Source organism: Contarinia nasturtii, unplaced genomic scaffold, assembly GCF_009176525.2.
Source record: "Contarinia nasturtii isolate CC-2019 unplaced genomic scaffold, AAFC_CNas_1.1 Cnas_scaffold_129, whole genome shotgun sequence".
NCBI lineage: Eukaryota > Metazoa > Arthropoda > Insecta > Diptera > Cecidomyiidae > Contarinia > Contarinia nasturtii.
This window is the reverse complement of record NW_022197486.1, coordinates 9,365,904-9,390,910: the sequence shown is the minus strand read 5'-3', so window position 1 is coordinate 9,390,910 and position 25,007 is coordinate 9,365,904. Positions and strand designations below refer to the sequence as shown.

Here is a 25,007-nt window from a genome sequence, read left to right as displayed (position 1 = left end):
AAATGTCAAAAGAGCAGCTACAATAACACATTCATTTCTTTAGATTTTTTCTATTCCATTGTTGCTACTCGCTCATATTTTTTTTCAATTACTTTTAGCAAAGCATTTATCTAGGGGTAGACACGCAATCCAAAAGAACAAATCTATACGAAAAAAATAAATCTCTTTAAATTATTGCAAGTAAATTAGAAATATTTCAAATCATTTTGAATTTTTTCGAATCATTTCAAATCACCGCTTGACAGTTCGTGTGACACTTAACAGTGAAGTTGACTATCGATGTTTGCATGCATGTTATATCAAAAAAATATCAAGTTAAAGAATAAAAATACAAAGATATTTAATATTTTCGAAATGTGTTTTAACTATAAACGAAATATACTTGATTTTTTTAATTAAAAAAAGGTTTTTGCTTGCTTAAAAAAACAAATATTGATATAGAATTTTATGCTTTGTTTTAGTATTGTAAAGTCACTTGTCAACTAGATTCAAATCATTCAAATCACAAATGAATTACAACGAATCATTTGAATTATGTCTACCCCCTTGGCATTTATTTACTGTTTCCGCATCGTCAAACTTTTACACATCATACTATATATATAACAGAATACAAATATTAGCAGATCCACTGTGAACTCCAATTGTAACCTCGATGCAAGTTTACGATGGCGCTTCGAAAAATTTGCAAACTTAAACTTTTTATTTGTAAAACAGTTGCATCTGGTGTAAGTTTAATTTATAACAGCAACTGAACTGTTGGACTTTTTCTTCGGAAAATATAAGGTTTTATTTATGGTTCCATATTCACTAATAAAACCTTAAATAGGTAAGAAAAAAAAAAAAGAATTTAAACGAATTTTCAAGCCTGGTGCTACATTCCGCCATATGGTCGTGACTCGCATTAAGAAAATCAACGTGCTTATGACTATTAAAAACTTCCTATATGCATCCCTCATGACTGGTAAAATTACGAAAATCGTTTGGAATCGATTGCTAAACCACATAAAATAGTTGTTTTGTCTTCCATTGATAATCGAGTCAATCCACGATCGACACGAAATCTAAAATTTTCCATCAGCCACCGTCGACCTGTAAAGTGAATGTAAAATTGGTCCTTACAAAGCGTTATGCGGTCCACAGCTTCTGAAGTTGGCCATCCAAGGGAGAAAAGGCCCTCACTTTTAAAAAAATGATCAAGGGGTCATTTCTCAATCGGTCAGATTGGTCAGAAGCGAGACAATATAATTTTTTGTATTAACCCTCTAGTGCATAGCCCTGCCTTTAGGCAGGGTGTATAAATTATTGTCTAAAATATATAATTAAAAACAAATGAATCTATTTATGAATTAAAATATATTCAGCAGGGTTCAGGCTTTCATTTGCCGGTCATTTGACAAGTGAAAATAAAGCGGCTGTTTAATTATACACACAAATGTACGCGAAAACAGAAATTTGACAAAAAAAATTATTCCTCTCTTCGTTTATAGCAATTTTATAGCAGTTTAAACAATGGATTCGATTGTTCTCTTATTTTGTCAATAGCATTTTTTGAGTAAACTATGCAATTTTTTGAATTTCGATTATTTTTTTAAGTAATTTTAAACCAAAATAATCATAGAAAAATAGTTCTCATGTCGAAAAAAAATTAATGCATTAGAGGGTTAAGTGTCATTTTAATAGACAACAAAATATCAAACTTTTTGTCTATTGCAACTTCATGAATATCAATCATCAAATGTTGCAGATAAATTACCGGGCTTAGTTTATTAAATTTTAATATAAAATCACTTTAAAAAAAATGTTGTCTTTGAAATAATGATGTATCGAACTTATCATTTTTCCGAGATTTAATATTGTAATGGTGAAAAAACGATAATTCTTATGTTGAAACTTTGGTTTGTTCTTTTGATGTTGTGCATAAACTATACTGTTGAAATTATATAAACAGGACAAAGTGAACAGTGTACAAAAAGAGCACAATCAAAAATTCAATATGATGTTTTCTATCCAAAACTGTTTTCTTGTCCACATTTCTTGTAGTTCTTCCATTCGTTATCCTCTCATCTCGTTTTTTTCTTCGTAAATGCATTTATTTGGTTGTTTCCAATGTAAACTGTATTGTGCAAAATGCTTGTGTGGTTTTCTTTACTTGCCTGCTCAACATTGTTAGCAGTATACATTTTTACGCTGATAACTATTGAGTTTTATATGCATATTAAGCATCGCACATTGTACGTATGAAATGTATGCGCTACGGGCTGAATAACTGTGTATAGCTGTTGGTTGCTTTGAATATTGTACAACATAAAAATTGTGTACATTGGCGTAAACGTACGGCCTGTTACATATTTATGCTGCATTGAAAGAGCGTTCAACATTATTTTTTTCATCGTCTTCTTCTTTTTCTTCTTCTGTCTCGAGATCCGCAAAATTATGGCAAATTTACAAAGGATGCGAGTGCTAGAATAGACAAACTTTTATCATTATGAATAATAAATACATGTGAATAATTGAATGGTTTCGCTTTTGCAAGATGCACCCAGACTCACCCACATACGATGATCGGATGAACTTTTCAAAACAATGCGTGGCAATCGCTATATAGAGATTTTCTTCTTTGTCGTCACTTCAAAGCGTGAAACACAAATATGAACCAGTTTAAGCACTTCGCATATAAGATTTAAGCACATGCTCATCTACTTTCTGTTTATCCGCATCGTTTGTACCTCTGTGCAATGCACTGTGTTTGTGTCTTTCAATCGATTGCTTGGAAATAATGGACTCGTGAATTTGTGTGCATGTGTCAAAGTGTGTGTGTTTGTGATAGAGAAGGAAAGAGAGAGAGAGAGAGAGAGAGAAATTGAAAAAGAAAATAAGAAATTGTTGGCCAAAGTTTTTGGATGATTTTCGTCAGGCACAGATAATAGTGAGAAAAGAGGGGATCGGTGATGCAAACATTTTATATTTGTCTATTGTAATATTTTTGCCTGTTTCAGTGTCGTTATGCACGGCTCATTCACTTGTTCCATTGCATCGGGTTTGGTGAAGAAACGCACGTGCAGAATTTCATACAATACCAGTTTATGAGAAATGGAAATGTCGCTCGAAATACTTGCATTTTACCAAACGTTTTTGGTTACCCAGCACTTTTTGGTCTCTCTGTTTCTATCTATCTATTTCTCATTCTCTTTCCATTTCTTTTTTCTCATTTTGTTTTTCTTCCACTTTTCTTGTTCTCATTCAATTCCAATTTTTGGTTGAACTTTAAATTGAAGCAGAAAATATGGAGCGGCTGTATCATCCAATATTCGACACTTCGTTTACTAGTTAGCATTGCTGTTTTGTAAACTACATGGTGTTGTGACACTTTTGAAGTATTCTGCATCTAAAGAGTATTTGTTTTCTTTTATACTTTTGTATTTCTTTTGAATGCAAAGACTAAAATTTAGTCACTAAATATTATCAACGGTTTTTTTCGTCTCTGTGAAAATACCAGTGAATAGATTGGGCTACAGCTATAGCAGTGCTATTTTCACAGTTCCTATTCATAGGTGCTATTTGTGAATAACGCATACGGACAGCGATTTTATGATACAATTCCGGACAATAGGCCTATTGATTTGTTTATGCAAAAAAATACTAAAATCAATAAATCTATTGTTCTGTTTACATTTTGAACATTTCGTTCGGAATTGTATCATAAAGTCACCAATAGCGCCTATGAATAGGAGCTGTGAAAATAGCAATGATATAGCTGTAGCTCAATCTATTCACTGGAAAATACAATCATCGAACATGCAGGACGAGAGAGTCTTTATTTGAAATGCTTAAAAATTACTGAATACTATTCAAATGGATTGAAATCATTTTTAAAGCACAGAAAACTAAAAACATCATTTTGAAGATGATTTTTAGTTAGTCCAAAGTGTGATTTTGGTCGAAAATACACTGAAAATGGCTAAGAAAGGCTATTCTGGTTTCAGGCGTTTCAAAGCAGCTCTTTTTCATATCAAATGTTGTAATTAAATTATCGGCTTTGGTTTATTGGGTCTCAAATCATAAAAATCAGCGCATATAAACTTAGTTTGATAGCGATCAAGTAACTTATAATTTTTGGATGCGTTGAAATCGATGGGAACTAGTATCGTATATTCCCCATACAAATTAATTTTATCGATTCTACGAATACGACATCTGTTAAAAAAGATACCGATTTTTGTTACTACTGTTGCTTTGACACAGCTCGAGCGAACTATACGGCTATGGCTGTATTATAGACGAACTAATACAAAAGAACACACAGACTCCGATCCTGTGTATGCGTATTGTAAATTTTGCACAAGCAGCTACGATTGACGACTGAGTGCAGAATTTGTAATACATACGCATACACAGAATCGGAGTCAGTGTGTTCGTTTGTACGTTTACACGAGCTGTATTAAAATACCACTAGTAACAGAAATCGGCGAGTTTTTTAGTAGATGTCGTATTGGTGGAATCGATAAAGAAAAATCTACGATATTAGCGCTCATTGGTTGAAATCGCCTATAATACCTTAATGGAAACACATTGTCGCAAATATTTTCTGAGTGAATGTGTCAAACGAGGTCTGCAAACTCTAAGAAAATATGAAAATACAAGTAAATCACATACATTCATTTGAGCTTTAGGCCAATCGATTGAATGACATTTGTGGTGTTCTGTAGTTGATCGTTTGATATGTCCGTATATGTTTTACATGAAATGCATATGTTTATAGATGCTTGTGTCGTGTGTATGTTCGTTTGATCAAAGGTCCATTATGAGTGATGCATGTCAAAGTAAATGTAAAAGCAAAAGGCAAAAGTGAATACTATCATTTCGCATTGAAGTTTGAAAATCCCTTAAACTTGAATTGGACTCAGCAGCACACGCAAAAAAAAACTCAGTGGAAACACATTCGACACACCATGTATATATAGTTGTCATGCAACCGCACAGTACACACATAAACTTTTCATATTTATGTATGTATTTATTTGAAAAGTTTTCATAACGATTACGGGTTTGCATCGAGAAGGAGCGAGTGTGTGTTTGGTTTTGATCATTCGTTCTTCTGATGTCTTTCAGTTTGATATGCATGAAAATTATACGCACTTGATGTGTTTGTACAACTACATCAGCATACAGGGTATCGACCAATTTCGGTACACGATTTTTCAATGTTGAATAAATTGCGGTATAAAGTGGAGAGTACGAAAGATGCAGATACATTATATTTGTGTATGATGTTTTTGATACAAAGATTTGTATTTTGAAGCGAATGCCGTTGATGATGATAATGAATTTTGCTTTACTATTTGTTTCTCTGCGTTGGACTTCGGATAATCTATTGAAACTTTCTCTGGTGTAACGCCAAACTGGCGTTCTGCAAACAGTTCCAACTTTGTCTAATAACTTCAATCAACTCATAAACAGATTGTCAATACATCGTCAGTGTAATATGCCATGGTAGTTGGAAATAAAAGCTTTTTTGTTTTCTTTTGTGAGTTTAGCTTGTGTGTGAATAGCAAAGGAGCGAGATTTTGAAATGCTACTGAATATTTTCACAGAATTGCGGTTGATGTATATATATATATGTGTGTGTGTGTGTTTCGGCGTAGAAAAATGGCTATACCCATTGACATTGAATATTTTCTTCATATTTTTGTAATGGCGTTGATTTTCGTTGGGGATCCAGTTCCATATCCACATAAAATCTTTGTACAAACAACGTTCGAATAATGTGAATGGTTTTTATTAATCAATGTTTGAGAATCGAAGGAAATAAGACAAACAAACTTGAAAAATGCATTGAACGTTTCCACTCTCGCTCTGTCGCTCTCTCACTAAAAATGTGTTTTGATAATGTGAAATTTTGATATGTTTGCTGAAACCATATTCATCGAATCAATGAAGACTTCTATTAGAGATGTTTGTTCTTTGCTTTTCTGACTTTGCTAATCTCTGGATATTGGCTATTGGTGATCGATTTGTAATAATTTCACAATAGCTTTTGTAAATACATTTAACGTTATTCAAAGTGATTTTGTATGTACATAATAGATGCCAAAATACATATTCTCATTTACGTACCAAAACATCTAAATATAATATTCAGTAATTATGCTTTTGCAGTCACTATCTCGTTCCCTCTCTCCCCCTCTCACATACTCGTATGCATACACATAAAATTTCGGCTTTATAATTTTCTAAGAGCGTCTATTGAAGATGGACCATAATGCATGCCGTAACAATTCGATCCGATTTTCTATTCAACATTTAAGATATGGTTATCACGCGTACACACAGACACATCCTGATATGCTCATCTCGAGCCAAAAATATATGCATCACGATCCAAACATACTTGCGATTGAATGGAAACTTCCATATAGTATCAAATAGTGCATTGAAGCCAGTCTTGACTAATTGACGAAATGAATATTTTCATGGTATTCGTCGTGTGCTGTTACGGCGATGCTTTGGTGGTCGATTCTCAAACTTGGATAATAATGAACAGAATTGTTACAAGTAAGCAACTCGACGAAAACCAAGTGGGAGCAAAAGAGCCAGAGAGAGAGAGGTGCTTCATGTGATTTACATTCGGGACGATGACTTTACCAAGAAATGTGTTAATTACTTGTTCTTATTTACAATTTGGCTTTGTGGCTTCGTGTACACTGTACGTAGATTCACATTATTGTTTGCTTCCATGCGCCGAGGAGTTTATTTTGTAAATTTAATTTGGTGCTATTATTTTTGCTCTGCTTTGAATTGTCAAAAATCTTTGTGCAGTAATCCAACCGAATGAGTGGAATAGGTTGTACGAGGGTTGCTCCATAATTTTTTTTAAAAACATATATAACACAGTTGTTTTTTGTCGAAAATGGTTTTATTGTTTTTCAAAATATTCCCCGAGATGATCGATACACTTTTGCATTCGATGAAACCATTTGTCATAGCATTCGTGCCACTCCGAAACTGATATCTCCAAAACGTGTGTTTTGAACGCTTCAACTGCTTCTTCTGGTGTCGAAAATCGTTGACCACGTAGTTTTTTCTTCACGCTTGGGAACAAAAAAAAGTCATTGGGTGCCAGGTCAGGACTGTACGGTGGATGACCCATCAGTTCGATGTTTTGACCGGTCAAAAATCGAGTAGTTTGAAAAGATGTGTGAGAGCTCGCATTATCGTGATGAAGAATTATTTTGCGACGGTGGTTGTTTTTTCTTATTTCACCAAACACTTCGGGCAAACAAATGGTGGTATACCAATCAGAATTGACGGTCTTACGATCCTCTAGTGGAACGGTTGCCACATGACCACTTCTCCCGAAAAAACAGGCGACCATTCGCTTCGAAGTGCTTCTTGCTCGAACAACTTTCGTTGGGTTATCTTCATTTTGGAAGACCCATACAGTCGACTGCTGTTTCGTTTCGGGCTCATAGGCATATATCCACGATTCGTCACCAGTGACGATTTTATTATCGTCTTTTGAAGCACCACGATTGAATTTCTTGAGCATTTCTTTACACCAACTCACACGAGCCATTTTTTGTTCATCGGTCAATTTATGTGGGATCCAACGAGAGCAAATCTTTTTTACGGCTAAATGTTCATGCAAAATTGTATGTATGCTGTGGGATGAAATGCCCAAAGATGCCTCAATCTCACGGTAGGTCACATGACGATCTTCCATAATCAGTTTTCTGACAGCATCGATGTTTTGTGGCACAACAGCCGATTTTGGACGACCTGTATGAAACTCGTCTTTGAGCGAACTACGACCGCAACGGAATTCTCGGTACCAGTTATAAATTGTCTGAAGGGTTGGTGCTTCATTGCCAAAGGCCAAATGAAGTCGATCGAAACACTGTTGTTGAGATAATTTACTTCGAAAATCGTAGTAAATCATTTTACGAAAATCTTCACGTGTAAAATTCATTTTTTTGTTGAGTCGCAGTTTACCAGTCACTGTAAACAATACAAATAGCGTTCGTACGACAAAAGGTTCAGGGCACGAATACATACCAAAACATCAAACTTTACGAATATGACAATGGTTTACATCGGGCAACACTATAAGTACCATTTTAAAAAAAATTATGGAGCAACCTACGTATCGTGTTCATTGTTCACCCTTTGGCTCAATGCCGTGCGTGCCATGTGTCGTGCAGTGCCGAACCGAATCGTTACATTACACATTATACACTGAGAAATTTCTTTAGTGACATTTCTACAAATTCTTTTAGATTATCAGAGTTGGACAGTTGGTTTAGCAAGGCGTGGTCTCTTTTTTAGCTTATATTCAAGTGCAGCTCGGCATGGAATATTAAGGAAATATGGTGAGCGAGATGGTGAATGGCTGCACTTCTCCGGTGTCAAAAACAGCACACGTATGTGAAAAAAGTAAATAAAATAAAGTAGTTTTTTTCTTAAATTTAAAGAATTCTTCGAAAATTCTTAGGGGGTAACATTTTGTCTGAGGATTCGTTCATAGACTATACTTGTATTTTTTAAAATTTATTATATGTTTTTTTCTATGTCATTTTTTTCGTTAAAGATGTCTGGAAAAATGTCCGAAAAAGGCTGTCCGTCCGTTCAAAAAAGTTCCTATGCCCGAACTTCGGACGCTCAAATTTTCGGACGTCAGGACTTTTTTTGGACGGACAGACAGCCTTTTTGGGACATTTTTAATGGACGTCCGTGTCCGTTGCCAACTTTATTCATAGTGGTGCAAAGTTACAAATAATTTTATAAAATTTACTAAATAATTTTGTCAGTGTAGATTTTGCAAGCAGCACGCATGAAGAGAATGAATGTTATATATTTTTGGTTTTTGTTTCCTCTTAATCTTTTGGTTCGCATGGAATATGCGTTAGTATCCTACTTGAAGTTGTCGGTGTTGCTTTTTGTGGTTTAATAATACGGATTTCATATTGAATGAATCATTCTTGTGTTCTTTCGTATTTTTGGTATAATTTTGGCGTCGTGGTAAGAAAATGTATTTTGCAAAAGAAACAAGATGCGGGCCAAGAATTGCAATAGTGCCGTTATTCACAAAACATATACATACACTCATTTGGTAAGTTTCAAGATGAAATTCAGCTTCGATGTTCATTTTCGTCTTTGTCGGCGATATTGTTCAAGGGTTGCTTTGAGCTTTGCACCGCATTGCATTGCATCGCATATACAGCCATTCGGATTTGAACACAACCGAACATCAGCACGACATTGAATTGGGCTGCAAAGCCTGTATCTACATCATATGCAGAATGCTATAGAAAATTGCTGCAGAATGGTTCGCAATAAATTGAGCAATATAAAGGGGGACTTTGTGTTATCTAATTTACTTACATTTGCTGTCTTGCCTTTATAATTTTGCAACAGCGTAAATATCTCGAAATTGTTTAAATCAAATTTTCTACTTGAACATCATCTACGACATCATTTAATTATTTTTCTATGCATTGAATGCGCAGTGAACTGGTGCATGGCCACTTAAAAAAGATTCTTGCATTTCTAAAATCTACATCGGCATGTAATGATGTACGGCACACAGCAGCATTGGATACGATGATCTTGATGTGAAGTATGGCACAAGTTTGAGTGTGTTACAAAGCGACAGTAACTGAAGTGGAGGATGTCGAATACAAAATGAACAACCGACATAAACGTTTTGCAACTATTTTCATTTAAAAGAATCAAAGCTAATCATGCATAAAGGCCAGCTAAGCTTTACTAGTTTACAAAAGATTTTTCACGCATACCGATATCAACAGCAAATGCAACCGCTTCAATAGAATGATTCAACAAAACTGGACTTTGATGATTCAGTCAGACAGTTCCACACACAGAGAGACACACACAAACAAAACATTAGCTTATCATTGCTAGTCTTTGTTCAAACTTCAGTTGTTGATACCGCCGTCGTTGCCACTTTCAATTCTTCTGCGAAAGTCATTTTAAGAAAGAGAGAGAGAGAAATGGTCATCTTTAGTTAATTTACTTAAGTGAAAAATAATGAACACATTCTGACAAATGAGCTACCGGGCGAAATGAAAAAGGGAAAGACACACACACAGAGAGAGAGAGAGATAAACCAAGCGGGTGGTAATGAAAATAAAGACAAAAAGCTAAATGGAATGAAAAGCATACAAAAACTTCTTAAACTTAATTAAAGTCAGGACGAATTCGGATTCAAAGTGCATTGCTCAAGAGTAAGATGATTCTCGATGACATCGCTCATCATTTATGTCTGGCTGTGTGTGTGTTTTGTTGCTTGTAGCAACACGCCAATTGGTTGAATAAAGACTATGTAGTGTAAAATAAATTTTCTACAATTAGAAAATTGAATTTTCGATTTCTTTTCATCTTCATTTCATTCAATGGATTTTAAAGCTAACATTTTCGATGTTTCTCAACGACAATCCCGATGCCGTTTAATTTACTTCATAGCTTGCTATGAAGTGGTCGCTCTGTTTTCGATACGACAAATTTAAGATGGAATAAAAGACGGAACTTTCTTGTTATCAGCTTGACTACTTTGTATTCGTTCTTTATTTCCGTATCTCTTTGTTTCAATGAATGATGCATTTTGTAAAATACACAATGTACAACAGCATTTATGCTCCTTTGTATGATGTTTGTGTCACTGATTTTGTCCATTTTAGCTAATAGCAACTTTGAGAAAATCGTTCATCTTTTTTATGCCAATTCACAAAAAAGGCAATCATCGTTTATTTTTCATTTTATTCGGTCTTATCTTCGGCGTGCAAATGCTTTTTCAATCATTTTTATCAGCGTGTTTCATTTATTCGCGTGAATTGACTAAAATATTTCATTGAATGCCAAAACACAAATCAATTTTTTTTTTCGCTCCAACTTTTATTAAAGTATACAATTCATGAAAAATTATTTTAAAAATTAAATTTTCACCATATTTTGCTTGCTTAAAGGAACACATTACATCGCTAAATTGATTTTAATTTTAATTATTTCTTTTGCTTCTCTTCGGAACATTACATATGATTTTGATTTGTTTGTGATTCGATTGCATTTACATTTTTGCCATAATCATTCCTACACATAGTAATTATTATCTAAAATGATTTCAGTCTTGTGGACTCTTATTCGTTCAGAAATGAGTATTCAGCTGTACTTGGGCTCATTTGCGAAAGTCTATCGCGAAAACGCTGTTTTATTTTCTCGAGCGGTGTTGTTGCAGCCAAAGAAATTTTCGTTTGATATTCTCGTTTAACCGGCGTTTCACCTGTAAATAATTCAGCGAAATTTTTTTTATTTTAGTTTCATATAAATTCCATCAAACCTGACTTGTGCATTTTTTAAAAAGTCATTTACCTGATGATGTATATTCGGAAAAATCAATTTCACGGAAAAACTTCAATTGTTTATGGCATGCATCAATTTCTTGATTGATTTTCTTAGACATTTGTTGTGTATCGACTGTGATTTTGTCCAGTACAACTGAATTTTCCTTGTAGTTGTCTGAAATGCGTATTTCAATCCTATTTAAATCATCTCTCAGACTTGGTATTTCATTATGTGCTTCCATAATATAGCGTTTCGATGGTAAATTCGTTGAAATGGTTTCAACACACTTTTGATTTTGTTCGATTGCAAATGTATTGTTCGATGCCAGTTTTTCCAATGAATTATTCGCCAACATCACCGTTTGTTCCACGGTATTTTTGAGTTCAGATTGCATGAGCTTGAGATCATCCGACAGATTTGGCTGGGTGAGTAGTGCCTTTTGTTCGTTTACTGTAATTAAATGAGCATTCAATGACTCGACTATTGCCACTTTTGCTTCCTGCACATTTTTTTCGGATGCCATGAGAACTGGTTCAACGCTGTTCTTTATGTCGGATGCATTTTGCTGTATTTGATGAACAATTTCACGCATTTGCTCATAAATAAGTTCCATTTTGTCATCGATATTTGTACCGATTTCAGCACATTCACTAATTGTCAAACGCATTGCACCAATTAGTTCAGTGGATTTTTTACCATGAGCTGCCATCCGTTGCTTAATATCGTCGATCATATTGTTTATCGTAATGAAATGATTTACATACTGCAATTGGATAAGAGGGGGACGGTTAATGATGCTGAAAATAAAAATATTATTTAAAATACTTACCAATTCTCTGAGCTCTTTATAATGTGCTTCGATTAAGTTGGATTGTTCTTCTAGTTCGCAAGCGAATCCTTTGTAAAGAGTGCTATTCGATTCTGATTCTTTGAGATATGATAACAGCGATTCGCTAAATTCACTTTTGATGTCATTGCATTTAGACGTCTCTTTGGTAAGATTTACTTCCAATTGTTGCAACAATAAAAGTGACTTTGTTTTTATTACTTCATTAAGCAAACTTGCATTACGTAAAAATGTTTCTAGAAATGAAGAGAATAAAAAAAAAAGAAAATTACTATTTTCGATCAACAGTGAAAAATGAATCACTTACTCTCAAGATCGATCGTTTTTTGAACTTTGACATCAATATTGGCTCGTGTTTCTGCTGAATATATCTTTAAATTATCCAATTTGTGTTGCATATCAGTTTGAAATTCTCGAACAGTATCAATTAATTGTTGGTCAACAAGTTTATACCGAGCGACCGATGCATCTAGATTTGTTTTATCCGCTAACACTTCCTGTACAGTGGCTGTTATATCGTTGGCTTGTTGAGTTACTGTTTTCTCGGTAGAAATATATCGATCAATGATTGCACCTCGCTGTTGTGACACCTGACACAATATTTGCGATTGTTTCTGTTTGGTTGACGCAATGCTTTGAAGTTCTTCCAATTTTTGTGTCTGTGCACACAATGTTGTGTTAACATTTGAGACGGTACAATTCAAATCGGCACCTTCTTCATGTACCAATAACAATTCTTGTCGACGTCGTCGCATATCCGTTTTGGTGGTGTGAATTTCATTCTGATAATTTACATACATATCATCGGTTAAAAAGTGTCCGGTCTTATTAATATTAGCTTCGATGTCCATTTTTAATTTGCGAATTTCCATTGCCATTTCGTTTAATGTGCGTGCATCATCAAGCCGTTCATTGATTTTCGGATGATTTGTAATGCATTTCATGCGATTTAAAAATTCTAATGCTTGTATTGTTTCTTCAATCGAACCATTTCCCGATCCAATGCTTGCAACAATTGCGGTTTTTGCATTGCCACCCAACGATTCTTGCATGATTCGCGTTAGTTTTGAATCTCTATATGGAATATAAGTTTGCTTATTGATGAGCGCTTGAACGACACGATTCAAACCGGTGAGTGATTGTACAGTTTTGGCGCGAGCCGATTTTTTCTGACTCTCTTGGCTGCCCAATTGAACCAAACACATTTTACGAAATTTAAACAATTCTTCATTCTCTTCGACTTGAAATTTGGGCTTTTCTTTCGATTGAATGGATACCGTAAAAATTGAATTCGATTTTACTGAGCGCGCATTTTTTTGTGCCATTCGAAAAATCATCATCGCTTCGGCTGCACTGTGCACAGTCGTTTCGGTTAAACCGTTTACGTAAACATTATTTTTATCGTTTTCGAAAATTTTCAATTGAATTCCGGCTGCAGTCGCATTATTTGGTTGTAATAAATCGTACAATTCTTCGTCGATAATCTCCAAATATGAAATTCGAACGGATGAACTGAGCTCCAATTGTGTTAAATTTTCAAAGAGCCGATACAACGCACACGAAACGAGAGTGTTCATTGTAGTTTCAGGTGGTTGTGGTGATTTTGAAATTGATGTGCATGCTGATTGTAGTAGATTTGGCGTCGACATTGAAATTATGCTGGTCGATGCGCCAACATTGTTTGATATGTCTGTTCGCGTTACACCATATGAAAATAGAGTTGTGTTGTAACCTTGGATAGTGTCACGAACGAATGGCACCAAAATCACATTGAATGCTTCATCTTGATTTATACGCTCGGTAAAAATTGTATTAAATTTGTACTTTGAATCAATTGCACAATTCGTTTGCAATGTTATTTCCGTATTTGAACGATTACTGAACACGATTTTATGAGTATCTGTACTCGACAATGGCCTGGCAAAGTAAAGAAACATTTAATTTTTATTTCGTTATCAAGTGTTAAAAAAAATTTCGTGTTTACCTTAATCGAACAAAAATTTTAATATTTTCCGGTTGTTCAGACATTATTCACCGAATTTTCAGACAACACATACGAAAAAAAGACTTAAAAAACACACAAATTTATAATTATTTCGCTGAATTTTCGAATATCCAACAGTAAAATTCAATTTAAAATGCTATATGCGTCTTGTATAAGTGTTTATGTGCAATACAATGCAATTTGAATGGTTTAAACTGTCAAACTCATTTGAAATGTGACGACAGCGCCACCAATCTACATCACGCACATTTCACCACGATTGTGTTACAATGGATGTTTAAACGACTATTTTTTATTTTTATACTTTTTGCGTATTTTTTTTGTTTAATTTATTTATTTATTTTTATTTTAAAAAATAATAATAAACCAATTTGTACGACATATGAAATCAATTTTTTTTTTTTCGTGAGTTGTAAACAAACGACTGATTTCAAACGTATAAATTTGAACTGAGCGAAAACCTATCAACCTCTTTGTGAAAACTTGTTGGTCATTGGTTTTCGATAGGGGAATTGCGTTTGTATTGCGTTGAAATTTGAAATTTCATCTTTTGACAGCTAAATCTTAACAGAATTTCATTTAATTTCATGAGCACAGAGAAGTCAGCGAGGCGTTGTTAGTTTTTTTTCTTTGTCATTCATCACTTGATTGTACCATTAAGTGTGTCTACTTTTAAAAAAATATAACTATTTTAAATTGTCCATTGTATCAATAAAAAAAATGAGTGGGAAAAATAAGGCCAATGAAAATATTCAAGTTTACGTTCGATGCAGGTAAACATTAAACTGAAATCGAAATTCCATAGAGATAAAAATAAAAAATCACATACACTCGATTGGAATTTAACGAATGTGTCATTTTAAATGGTTGAATTTCGTTCTATTTTTTCCATAATAGACCCATAAATAGCCGTGAGCGTAATATTCATTCGAATGAAGTGGTTAGAGTGGTATCAGATCGTGAAGTTGTTATAAAGCAACTTGACAATCGCATGACAAAAAAATTTACATTTGATCGTGCGTTTGGTCCGGATTCAAAGCAAGCAGACGTATATCATGTGGTCGTTGCGCCGCTAATCAATGAAGTGCTATCTGGATATAATTGCACGGTGTTTGCCTACGGCCAAACTGGCACCGGCAAAACACACACAATGATCGGTGACGAAACACCACAAAGCTTTTCATCCTACGAAGATGTTAGTTTTTGTTATCCATTTACCTTTCTTTTTCTTGTCAAAATCGTTTACCAAAAATGATGACATTAAACTATATTTTGATTTTCTTTTTATTTAAATTATTCGTAACAGTCATCGGCAATGGGCATTATACCACGAGCATTGTCGCATTTGTTTGAGGAGCTTCGATCAATGGATGTTGAGTTTACGATGCGTATTTCATATCTTGAATTGTATAATGAGGAATTGTGTGATTTGTTGTCGTCGAGTGACGTCACCCAAATCCGTATATTTGAAGATCCAAATAAAAAAGGTTCGATTATTGTACAAGGCTTAGAAGAAATTCCCGTCCATAGTACGTCTGATGTGTACAAATTATTGGCAAAGGGTCAAGAGAAACGTAGAATGGCATCGACTCAGATGAACGCACAATCGTCGCGTTCGCATACAGTTTTTTCAATTTTGGTGCATATCAAAGAAAAAGAAGGCATTGAAGGTGAAGAATTACTGAAAATCGGTAAATTAAATCTAGTCGATTTGGCTGGCAGTGAAAATATTTCAAAAGCCGGCAATGAAAAAGGTATTCGAACACGTGAAACCGTCAATATAAATCAATCGCTATTGACACTTGGCCGTGTAATTACGGCATTGGTTGAACGTACACCACATGTTCCGTATCGTGAATCGAAATTGACACGACTTTTGCAAGAGTCACTTGGTGGTCGCACAAAAACCTCAATCATTGCTACCATTTCACCCGGACACAAGGATTTGGAAGAGACAACCAGCACATTAGAGTATGCAAATCGTGCCAAAAATATTCAAAATAAACCAGAAGTGAATCAAAAACTCACCAAGAAAACCGTATTGAAAGAATACACCGAAGAAATTGATCGTTTGAAACGTGATTTAATGGCAGCTAGAGATAAGAATGGTGTTTACATGGCCGAAGAAACATATAACCAGATGAATTATCAATTGGAGTCACAGAGAGCCGAACTTACTGATCAAATAAATAAACTCAAAGCAGAAAAGGAAAAATTGGCCGAAAAACAAAAGGAACTGGATGAAATCTGTGTTGAATTGAACAATCGCACCGAACAACTCAAAGAAACTGAAAATACGTTAACTGAAACAGCTGAAGTACGTGTTAAGCCCCATTTTTTGCTCACTTAATCGTAAAATGATTTTTTTTTTTTTTCAAATAATTTGTTTTTTTTCTTCAGATTTTGGATAAAGCAAAGCGTGGATACCAAGAAAAGAAACAAATTCTCTTAAAGCATATGGAAACGGAGAAAATACTCACGTCACAAGGAAAACAGATAATGGATGTGGCAGACAATGCCACCAAAGATGTGCACAAATTACACGATTCAATTGAACGGCGCAAAAATTACGATTCCAGCAATCGCGAAGCGTGTAAAAAACTTGACACCAATCTCAATAGCCATTTTATCAGTATGACTAGTAATCTTGGTGAATATAAAACGGCGCTGAACGATCAAACGTTATCTTTGATAAACAAAATGGGTAAGAAAATTCGGCTTCAAGTTGTTGCCCATATCAAATCACCAGAATTTTTATTGGTCGCAAGAGAAGTGTATAGTTTTTCAAGTGCCACCCCTGATTACAAAATAGAGCAGCACTCACAAATGTCCGCACCTCCGCGTTGACCATAACAACTCTGCAAATCAACTAACTATATTTACGATTCCATTTTGTATACAATAGGCACAAATACCAAACAAAGCAAAGAACTTTGTGGATTTATGCTTGCGAAAATAAGTACACTGATTGAAGCTGAACAGCACGGAAAGCGTGTCATTGAAGAATGTTTGGCGGGTGGTAGAACAGAAGTTGACGAAATATTCCGAAAACATCTAGAGGAAAAAGATAAAATCATAAAAGCAGCCGAACAGCAAAGAGAAGTGCTGAAAAAGAAATACATTGAACTACAAACCGGTGTTGATGCATCATACGCACAATTCGATCAAAGTCAATTAAGTCTTCAAAATTTGGTAAGCACATGAAAAATTCTCATTCTTTTCCTTCGAATTTATTCAAAACTATTCAAATGTTCCATTGCCTTCTGTGTTTTTTTTTTTTTTTGAATAGCAACGCACCCATTTTGATTTCGTTAGCAATCATCAGACTGAACTGCGAAATGTGTTGGTGACGAAAAGTGATGTAACCGTTGAAGGAATTCAATCGAGTCGACAAACATTGGCCACTTCAACCGATAAACATGACGAATTAACATCGAAGCTCAGCAGTTTGATCGATGAACTGAAAGTGTTAGTTGATCAGTCAAGAGACAATAATAAATTGGTGCGAAATGTGTCCAACGATTTGGCAAATGTTGAAACTCAAATTAAAACCGATTTGGCAGAGAATTTGAGTGTTTTTGATGATTTCAAAAATGAAATGACCAGTAATAATACAAAAATGTCTGATACTTTGGTTGAATGTGAGTCAGCGGCTAAGAATGTTAAGTCAAATGTTGCCGAAATGGTGCAAGTTAGCGGTGAAAATGAAACAAATTTACTGACCAGCATAGCTGAAATGGATAAGAATTTCTTGGAACAAAAGAGAATTCTTACCGATAAGGTGTATGACATGTTTAATCAGATCGAAAACACATGCGAAATGACAAGAATTGATATTGACGGCGGTTTGAATGGTTTAATAAACGATGTAACTGTTGAACAAGATCGCATCGATGCGCATCAATTTGAGTTTGATGACACAATGAACACATTGGAGGCGACCAGAAATGAATTCTATGATACATTAAATTCGGACATCGATTTCTGTCAAACACGATTGCAAACATTCCATAACAATGAACTGCAATTGTATACACCAACGGGCCAAACACCATCCAAACGTGAATATCATTATCCAAGAGTACTTGCAACTACATCTCCACACGGTAAAATAGTCGCTGATTTATGGAGTAAGCATAATCCAGCCGATTTAAATTGTTCGGCCATCACTCCAGAGGTAAGTGATCTATTACAATTGCAATAAAGAACAATTGAAATCAATTTTTATCATCATTTTGCAAAGGTAACAATGACCCACGAAGCGTCAACAGTGATGGAAGTAACAATTTTAGAAAATACATTACAACCATCAGTATTAGAACAGTCAGTGGATCGAACACTGTGCGAAAGTCAATTATTTAATGCCAATTCAGTTTCAACGCCCTTTTCAAGTAGTCTACGCAAACAACTTCTAACTCAAAATCTTTCAAACATCGAAATGACCAACAATTTTGTAAGTCTGAAGACAATGGTGCCATTTTTTTGTCTAGTAAATGTATTCAGGCATAAATGATGAATAAACAATTTTTTTTATATTGTTACAGGAAACCGAAGATAATAAGGAGAACTAAACGAGTTTGATTAAAAACAAAATCATCGATTTATATGCACAATGCACATGCTTGTTTGTCCAATGTGTTTGCCAGCACCATTGTTATGTTTTACATTTATTTGAATCGTCTAAAATAGCATTCAATGTCCATTTAAAGTGTAAACCTAATCTAACACATCTTCACTTTTACATCGATTAATTTTCCATTTTTTTTACAGTCTATACATTATAAGCATAATTTTATATTTGCCTCTACATTTTCCTATACTAAATAAATAATATTCGTGGAATTCAAACAAAAAACTTGAAAACTTGAAATTTGTTTGTATTTTTATTTTCTATGTTTATTAAAAAAGAAGACCGCTGCTGAATGATCTCCGAAAGATGGGAAGTTCACGTAAACTGGAATTGTTTGATTTTGACATCAGTAATAGTTCATTTTCGGAAGATGTTTTACGCAAAACGGGTTTTAGCTGTTGCGGAGGTATTATTTCATACTTCAGGTAATTGTTATACATGGCATTGACATTTTTCAACCAGCTCAATGAGCACTGTTTATTTTCAATGCGACATTGAGTGTCAATTGTATCGCTATCACAATCAGTATCAATCGGTCGAATGTATTGAGCAAATTTTTGTTCAAAAAAATTTGTATTGGTCAAATTATCGTCTTGGAATGAATGTCGACGTGGTGAATGGGGACTTTTTAACATTTGTTCGGGATGTTCATGTTCCAACATTTGTTCAGGATGATCGGTGTGCACCAATGGCGACTCTTGAATATCAATCAATCTATGTTGGTCGGTATTTATGATAAGAGCTGCAAAAAGGAAACACATTGAGTGAGATCAGATGTGACTAGGCCAAGCTCTCAGTGGGACACTCGATTTCATTACCCAGATGACCATCATTCTGCATTTCTGCATCCAATGGTTTATCTAACAAAAATGGTTGTTCAGATGGCTGTAATATTTGCCTGCAATTATCGAAAGAAAATATTCACAAAAATGGTAAACGTACATATTTTCAATGCGGGGAATATACAATGAGGATAAAAGAATTCCTTCGCAATCAAGTTCAATTGATTTTTTAAAAAAATGTGCCAAACCTTTTTTACTCACTTAATATGTGTGTGCCGAGGCGTGTACTCTGGTGGTGGACTATCTGGTATTAACAGTATTTGGCTACTTCGTCGAGAATGTACATTCACTGATTCAGAATGTCTACCTTCAATGGGAGAATTTTATTTTGATTTTTTTTTTACCATAAAACATCTTTTACAAAACACTCTTACGCTGTGTCCGTGATGCTATTTCACACTCGATTATATTTGTCGTTGAAAGTGATGCTGGATCCGTCAAGTACAATTCAGGTAATAATATTTCGGATGGTGTTGGTGTCGAAGAGGCTATATTCAGCAGTGAATTTTGTTCGTATTGTCGAGAATGACTTCTTAAAAAAGAACCAAAGAAAAATGCTGTAAAAATATGTATATTTTTTTGGATAAAAATCTTCATGCAAACCTTGAACGGGATCGCGATCTTCTGCGTTTGTGAGTTTCCAATTTTGTGGTGCTGGATCGTCGAAGACTCATATCTAGTTTCAAACTACTTGCTTCCTCATAGTCGGGTGGATCTTCGTATGCTGGTGGTTGCTCTTGAGCCGCTTCATTTTCTTCATTTTGATTATTTGCATTGTTATCTACACGCGAACAAAATACGTCAATGTTACGAATAATTCGTTTGGTGTTCACGGCATTTTAAACACAACAATGTATGTTTACAAAACATTCACACAGATTTTAATGATAAAACATTTACTTTATTGTTCTTACCGAGCAGTTCACTAATGGTCCGTAATTGGCTTTGTAATTCTCTTTGTTCGCGCACATGATGATTCATTCGGTATAAAATGATAATCAACAATAAAATCAGTGTGGCCAAAGTCATGGCGCTAACCATAAATACCAATGTAGCTGTTTTTAAATCTGGATAATGATCGATTTTTGGAAAAAAATAATTTGGAGTATGCGTAAGCCAGTACTGATTGGTTTCTGCTTCATCCGCTATAAATGATTTCATAATACAAATTTGATCACACATTAAACAACAAAATAATTGCACATTTTTATTTACCATCATTGTTGCCACATCTTTCGTTTTCATCACTGCCGTCGCCACAGTGATCGAAACCATCGCATTGCAAGAAAAATGGAATGCATCTATGATTCTCGCATAAAAATTCCGGCCCAGGAAAACAATCTGCAGAAAAAAAAACACTAATGTTAGGCGTACTCTTACATGAAACATACTTTGAACAGCTAATGAAATAAATAGCCAAATATTAAAAGTGTGTTGAATGTAACTCACCCATATAACTGAAAGCCGTATAAACAATGGCAAATCGTGATTTCGGTGTAAAAACACCGTTAAATGCGATATAAAATCCAGATGATAATGTAGTAACAAAACTTTGGAATTTTCCGTCTGCTGTTTGAATGGGCCAACCATATTGCTTTAGCATTGTCGAATCAGATGTTGATCCGTCCCGTATGATTACACTTGATGTATTTCCTAAAATAGTCATCACATCATTATAGACATTCGACAAATTCACAAAATTCATTTTATTATTTTACCCATATTTTCGAATGTATCAATGCGAACCAGAAGATGTGTTTTCAGATGATAGCTATTTGGTGGTTTTATTAACCAAATACAATCGAATGCCATTGCACTCGAATTGGTCATGTTCATCATTGTAATTGCGCCACCGAATGATTCAACAAGACCACCACAATGGGTGTTAATTTTTGTGTTTGAAAAGTCATGTGCCAGATAGCGTATTGTTGCACGATATCCAGCACCGGAGCCTCCATTACCAAGAAATCGAATCCGTATGAATCGAGCCAACAATTGAATTATTGGCGGTCGAAATATTTCACCCGTATATTTTTGCATCATTTCATTTTCTTCATTGTAAAACTATAATATTATATTAAAATTAAAATGCGATCTTTCCTTAGTCGAGTGAAAATTGGAAAATGTTTTTTTTCTTCTCGCTAATATTTACCTCTATCACCGATGTCAAAGATATTTGAAAATCAGAAAATGAAATTTCAATGTAACATACAGTGGAATCGTTTAAATTGCATTCGATTAAGTGTTCAATGATCAAATCTCGCGGATAAAAATTTGGAAAAAATGGTGACTGAAGAACATCAACATTTTCCGATGTGTCATTCTCCGACACAACGCCTTTATATGTTAGAAGATTTTCTGCAACAGAACAAAAAAAAAACATAAATTATTATTTCGAATCGATTTAAATTCCAGTCGCAAGGCTACATACGTTCACTGCTATAGGTTAAGTTGAATGGATTATCATGACTTTTTTGATATACGTAGGTAACAACCAATATACGACCTCTGGTTCGAAATTGATGTGGTGACCTTCCGCACCACATTTTCTCCGTGGAATTTTCATCATATGGTGGCTCAGTGAAGCTAATATAATCAGCACATTTGCATGATGTGTCACCTTCGTCACAGGTCTTTGTAAATTGTGTATTGCTAATATGAACTCAGAATAAAGTATAATTACAGAGAAAGAGATGAAAAAGCGGTCAACAATTATACAATTTTAATAATTAAAAAAAATGGTTTGAAATAATATGTCATTGAATGGCCTATTTACCTAATGTTTATTTGGAAAACACAAGCTGCACAGGTTATCAACTCCAATTGGCACTGATAGTGTATAATTGCTGAACCATCGGACATGCGTTGAATTTGCGCAACTTTCTGAAATTGACAAATATACACGTAAAAACACTTTAAACTGATTTGAACCGACATCGAAAATGACGATGATTGTGTTTTAGTTGTAAATTCAATTAAATCCCGACAAAATCACAAACTCTATTGACTGGAACTCATCAAGGTAAAATCCAATGCAAAATCATTGACAATGAATATGATCGCTGATCTTAACCGATAGATGATCATGTCAAATGGTCTCAAATTTTAATTGAAAATCCTCTCATAATTGGATCTCAATAGATTTCCATTTGACTTTTCATTTAAAAATTTGCATGCGAATCGATATTCATTAATCTTGTTAAAATATTAACGGAATGTCAGCTGACACTTAGCGTTGACGCAACTTCATGCCAATCTAAAGCCTTTGAAGCCATTTACCAGAGTTTGTATTGTATTTACTATTCAAATCACCAAGCAAATCAATGGAAAAACCATTCTCACATTCTTCAAGGTCGATGATGTGACATTAGCCGCCTGAATCGATCCACTTCCATCCTGATCGGAATAAATTCGTCGGCCACTGAATGTGCTGCATATTTCATTTGTATCACTGTGAACTAATTTACCAATTGAAATCAAAAAAATCACAATAATTTTTAACGGATTTCTGTTCGAAATCATTTCAAAATCGTTGAGGAAAAAAGAACCCTTTATATTTCGTTATTTTTTAATTATTGTTTAAATCAAAAGATACGATGGTCTTTTTACGTTGCACTTTGAAATAATAGAAAACAATCTATCATCGCTGCAACCAAATTGATAATGGATACAGTATTGTTCGTGGTCAGATGTAAACTGAGCATTTTCTTGTCGTGCACTTTGTGTATGGTGAGTGTTTGTCGTTGAGAAAATTTTCAAACAAGAAATAAGCTTTGTTGCTTAAAATTATCGAAGAAGCCGTACAACGGATCAATTATATATATGTGGTGACTAAGACTAATGACGATGAGTGACTGTTTTTTTTTTTGCATTTCAGTATTTTCCGTAAGTCACGGCTTAAAATTTGTATTTATTCTTTTTTTTGTGCTGAAATCAACAATAACAATTAGCATAGTCGCAATTCTGTCTGCGAGCCATAAAACAGTAAAAGCTAAACCACTTTGAAACCAATGGCAAGCAAGATTCATTCAAAGCTTTTTGGACAACGCGAAAAAAACTCTACAACAATGCGCATTTTTTTTCGATTTCATGAAGAAGAATAAAGTTAACAAAGAAATTGTGAACTTTAGACATTTGTACAATGGAAATATTTGTCAGAAAACACAAATTAGCCACACGTTGATGATGCAATTGAATCGTAGTTGACAACGGAAGAATGTCATGAAAAACGGAAGAAAACTAATCTTGAACACACCTCAAAATCATGAATAATCCAATAAATAAGGAATTTTTCGTTCATATAATCAACCAAGATATTTAATTTTCTTGTAAACATTCAAACAAACAGATTCCCTTGCAATGCAAAATGAAATCGCTCTGGGTTTTTTTTGGTATGCTTTATTTATTTTTGTTCGATTATCACTATTACAGCTTATGATTTAACTAACACCGAATTTTGTGCTACATTATTACATAACGAATCAGTAATCAAGGGTGAAAGTCAAGGCAAACGCACTACAACTAGCTTATTTTGAAGAGTTGGCCAAAAGAACGATCCTGGCATTATTGTCGGTGCTTAATGAGCACCAAATAAAATCTATCCAAAGTTGATGATAAAAAGTACGTTGAAATTACTCTTAAAATCGGCGCGGTGTCGTTGCAGATCTAAGAAGGTTGCCCACCGATTGAAGTACACCAATCGGAATCTTTATTCAAAAAGAATTAAAAGCATAATATATAAATTTACTGAAGAAAAAAATGTCCAAATAAAAAACCTACCGCTAGTATTAGTTCGAATAGTGAGCCGACCGCTGAAGTCATATTGGGTAAAACTTGCTGTTGATTTGATACAGTTGTCGGTTGAATCCATTCAACATCATTTGGCAACGACATTCGCGCAGCATTCCTTGTCTGAATATTTATGCCACTTTTGCCACTATGATTTACCTCTGCAGCGTTTAGCAAAGATGACGATTTAGTTGTATGCTCTATTGGCTTGCAATCCACCAATGAATTGAGCAAAACAAAAAGAATCACGATTGTTTTCATGTTTAAATTTTGGCTCATTTTCGATCGACTGCTTGTGAAAAACTGGCCAAATAACATTCAGAATCTCACAATATATTGTCGATAATCCGATTTTTTGGTCAAACAGCGTTTCATTGAACATTATTACATTAGATTAAAATCAGTAATTATTACGGGGTACAAATTACGATTTTGGTCGCATCCAAACGAAAATTATATTTATAGCATTGACGCGGGGCCATTGTCAATGAATAAAAATTGTATGGAAAAAAAAGTTATAGTTTATTTTTAATAACA

General features: G+C 34.4%; 4 protein-coding genes across 4 annotated transcripts; 1 reads left to right on the top strand and 3 right to left on the bottom strand.

Annotated features, from left to right (window-relative positions):
- Positions 1-10,604: 10,604 nt before the first annotated feature.
- Positions 10,605-14,393, bottom strand: LOC116342640 (kinesin-like protein Klp61F). Its single transcript, XM_031770329.1, has 5 exons — positions 14,190-14,393; positions 12,513-14,122; positions 12,188-12,441; positions 11,386-12,121; positions 10,605-11,296 (listed from the first exon to the last, which is right to left on the bottom strand). Exons 1-5 carry the CDS (start codon positions 14,231-14,233, stop codon positions 11,154-11,156), a joined length of 2,787 nt encoding a protein of 928 aa, XP_031626189.1. The 5' UTR covers positions 14,234-14,393; the 3' UTR covers positions 10,605-11,153.
- Positions 14,394-14,776: 383 nt separating this feature from the next.
- On the top strand, positions 14,777-19,044 carry LOC116342003 (kinesin-like protein Klp61F). The gene is made up of 8 exons (XM_031769466.1): positions 14,777-14,983; positions 15,108-15,405; positions 15,517-16,527; positions 16,611-16,914; positions 17,116-17,402; positions 17,500-18,387; positions 18,454-18,663; positions 18,755-19,044. The coding sequence occupies exons 1-8, from the start codon at positions 14,931-14,933 to the stop codon at positions 18,779-18,781; spliced, it is 3,078 nt and encodes a 1,025-aa protein (XP_031625326.1). The 5' UTR covers positions 14,777-14,930; the 3' UTR covers positions 18,782-19,044.
- A 22-nt stretch (positions 19,045-19,066) lies between these two features.
- Positions 19,067-23,403, bottom strand: LOC116342012. The gene is made up of 13 exons (XM_031769478.1): positions 23,025-23,403; positions 22,459-22,565; positions 22,114-22,334; positions 21,835-22,040; positions 21,401-21,746; positions 21,132-21,335; positions 20,898-21,023; positions 20,597-20,827; positions 20,286-20,463; positions 20,057-20,214; positions 19,884-19,989; positions 19,659-19,738; positions 19,067-19,582 (listed from the first exon to the last, which is right to left on the bottom strand). Exons 1-13 carry the CDS (start codon positions 23,202-23,204, stop codon positions 19,110-19,112), a joined length of 2,616 nt encoding a protein of 871 aa, XP_031625338.1. The 5' UTR covers positions 23,205-23,403; the 3' UTR covers positions 19,067-19,109.
- A 695-nt stretch (positions 23,404-24,098) lies between these two features.
- On the bottom strand, positions 24,099-24,856 carry LOC116349524. The gene is made up of 2 exons (XM_031781008.1): positions 24,462-24,856; positions 24,099-24,388 (listed from the first exon to the last, which is right to left on the bottom strand). Exons 1-2 carry the CDS (start codon positions 24,786-24,788, stop codon positions 24,320-24,322), a joined length of 396 nt encoding a protein of 131 aa, XP_031636868.1. The 5' UTR covers positions 24,789-24,856; the 3' UTR covers positions 24,099-24,319.
- Between the last annotated feature and the right edge of the window lie 151 nt (positions 24,857-25,007).

What these genes read in the sequence shown, in the direction of transcription:
- LOC116342640 (XM_031770329.1), bottom strand. Translation starts at nt 14,233, where the DNA reads ATGTCTGAACAACCGGAAAATATTAAAATTTTTGTTCGATTAAG. An exon ending in AAAAACGATCGATCTTGAGA is followed by an intron (nt 12,442 to 12,512) that starts GTAAGTGATTCA and finishes CTTCATTTCTAG; the next exon opens with AAACATTTTTACGTAATGCA. An exon ending in ATAAAGAGCTCAGAGAATTG is followed by an intron (nt 12,122 to 12,187) that starts GTAAGTATTTTA and finishes ATCCAATTGCAG; the next exon opens with TATGTAAATCATTTCATTAC.
- LOC116342003 (XM_031769466.1), top strand. Translation starts at nt 14,931, where the DNA reads ATGAGTGGGAAAAATAAGGCCAATGAAAATATTCAAGTTTACGTTCGA. An exon ending in CAAGTTTACGTTCGATGCAG is followed by an intron (nt 14,984 to 15,107) that starts GTAAACATTAAA and finishes TTTCCATAATAG; the next exon opens with ACCCATAAATAGCCGTGAGC. An exon ending in GTTCGGCCATCACTCCAGAG is followed by an intron (nt 18,388 to 18,453) that starts GTAAGTGATCTA and finishes CATTTTGCAAAG; the next exon opens with GTAACAATGACCCACGAAGC.
- LOC116342012 (XM_031769478.1), bottom strand. Translation starts at nt 23,204, where the DNA reads ATGATTTCGAACAGAAATCCGTTAAAAATTATTGTGATTTTTTTGATT. An exon ending in CTTAACCTATAGCAGTGAAC is followed by an intron (nt 22,041 to 22,113) that starts GTATGTAGCCTT and finishes GTTCTGTTGCAG; the next exon opens with AAAATCTTCTAACATATAAA. An exon ending in AGATCGCGATCCCGTTCAAG is followed by an intron (nt 20,215 to 20,285) that starts GTTTGCATGAAG and finishes TTCTTTTTTAAG; the next exon opens with AAGTCATTCTCGACAATACG.
- LOC116349524 (XM_031781008.1), bottom strand. Translation starts at nt 24,788, where the DNA reads ATGTTATTTGGCCAGTTTTTCACAAGCAGTCGATCGAAAATGAGCCAA. An exon ending in TATTCGAACTAATACTAGCG is followed by an intron (nt 24,389 to 24,461) that starts GTAGGTTTTTTA and finishes TTTTGAATAAAG; the next exon opens with ATTCCGATTGGTGTACTTCA.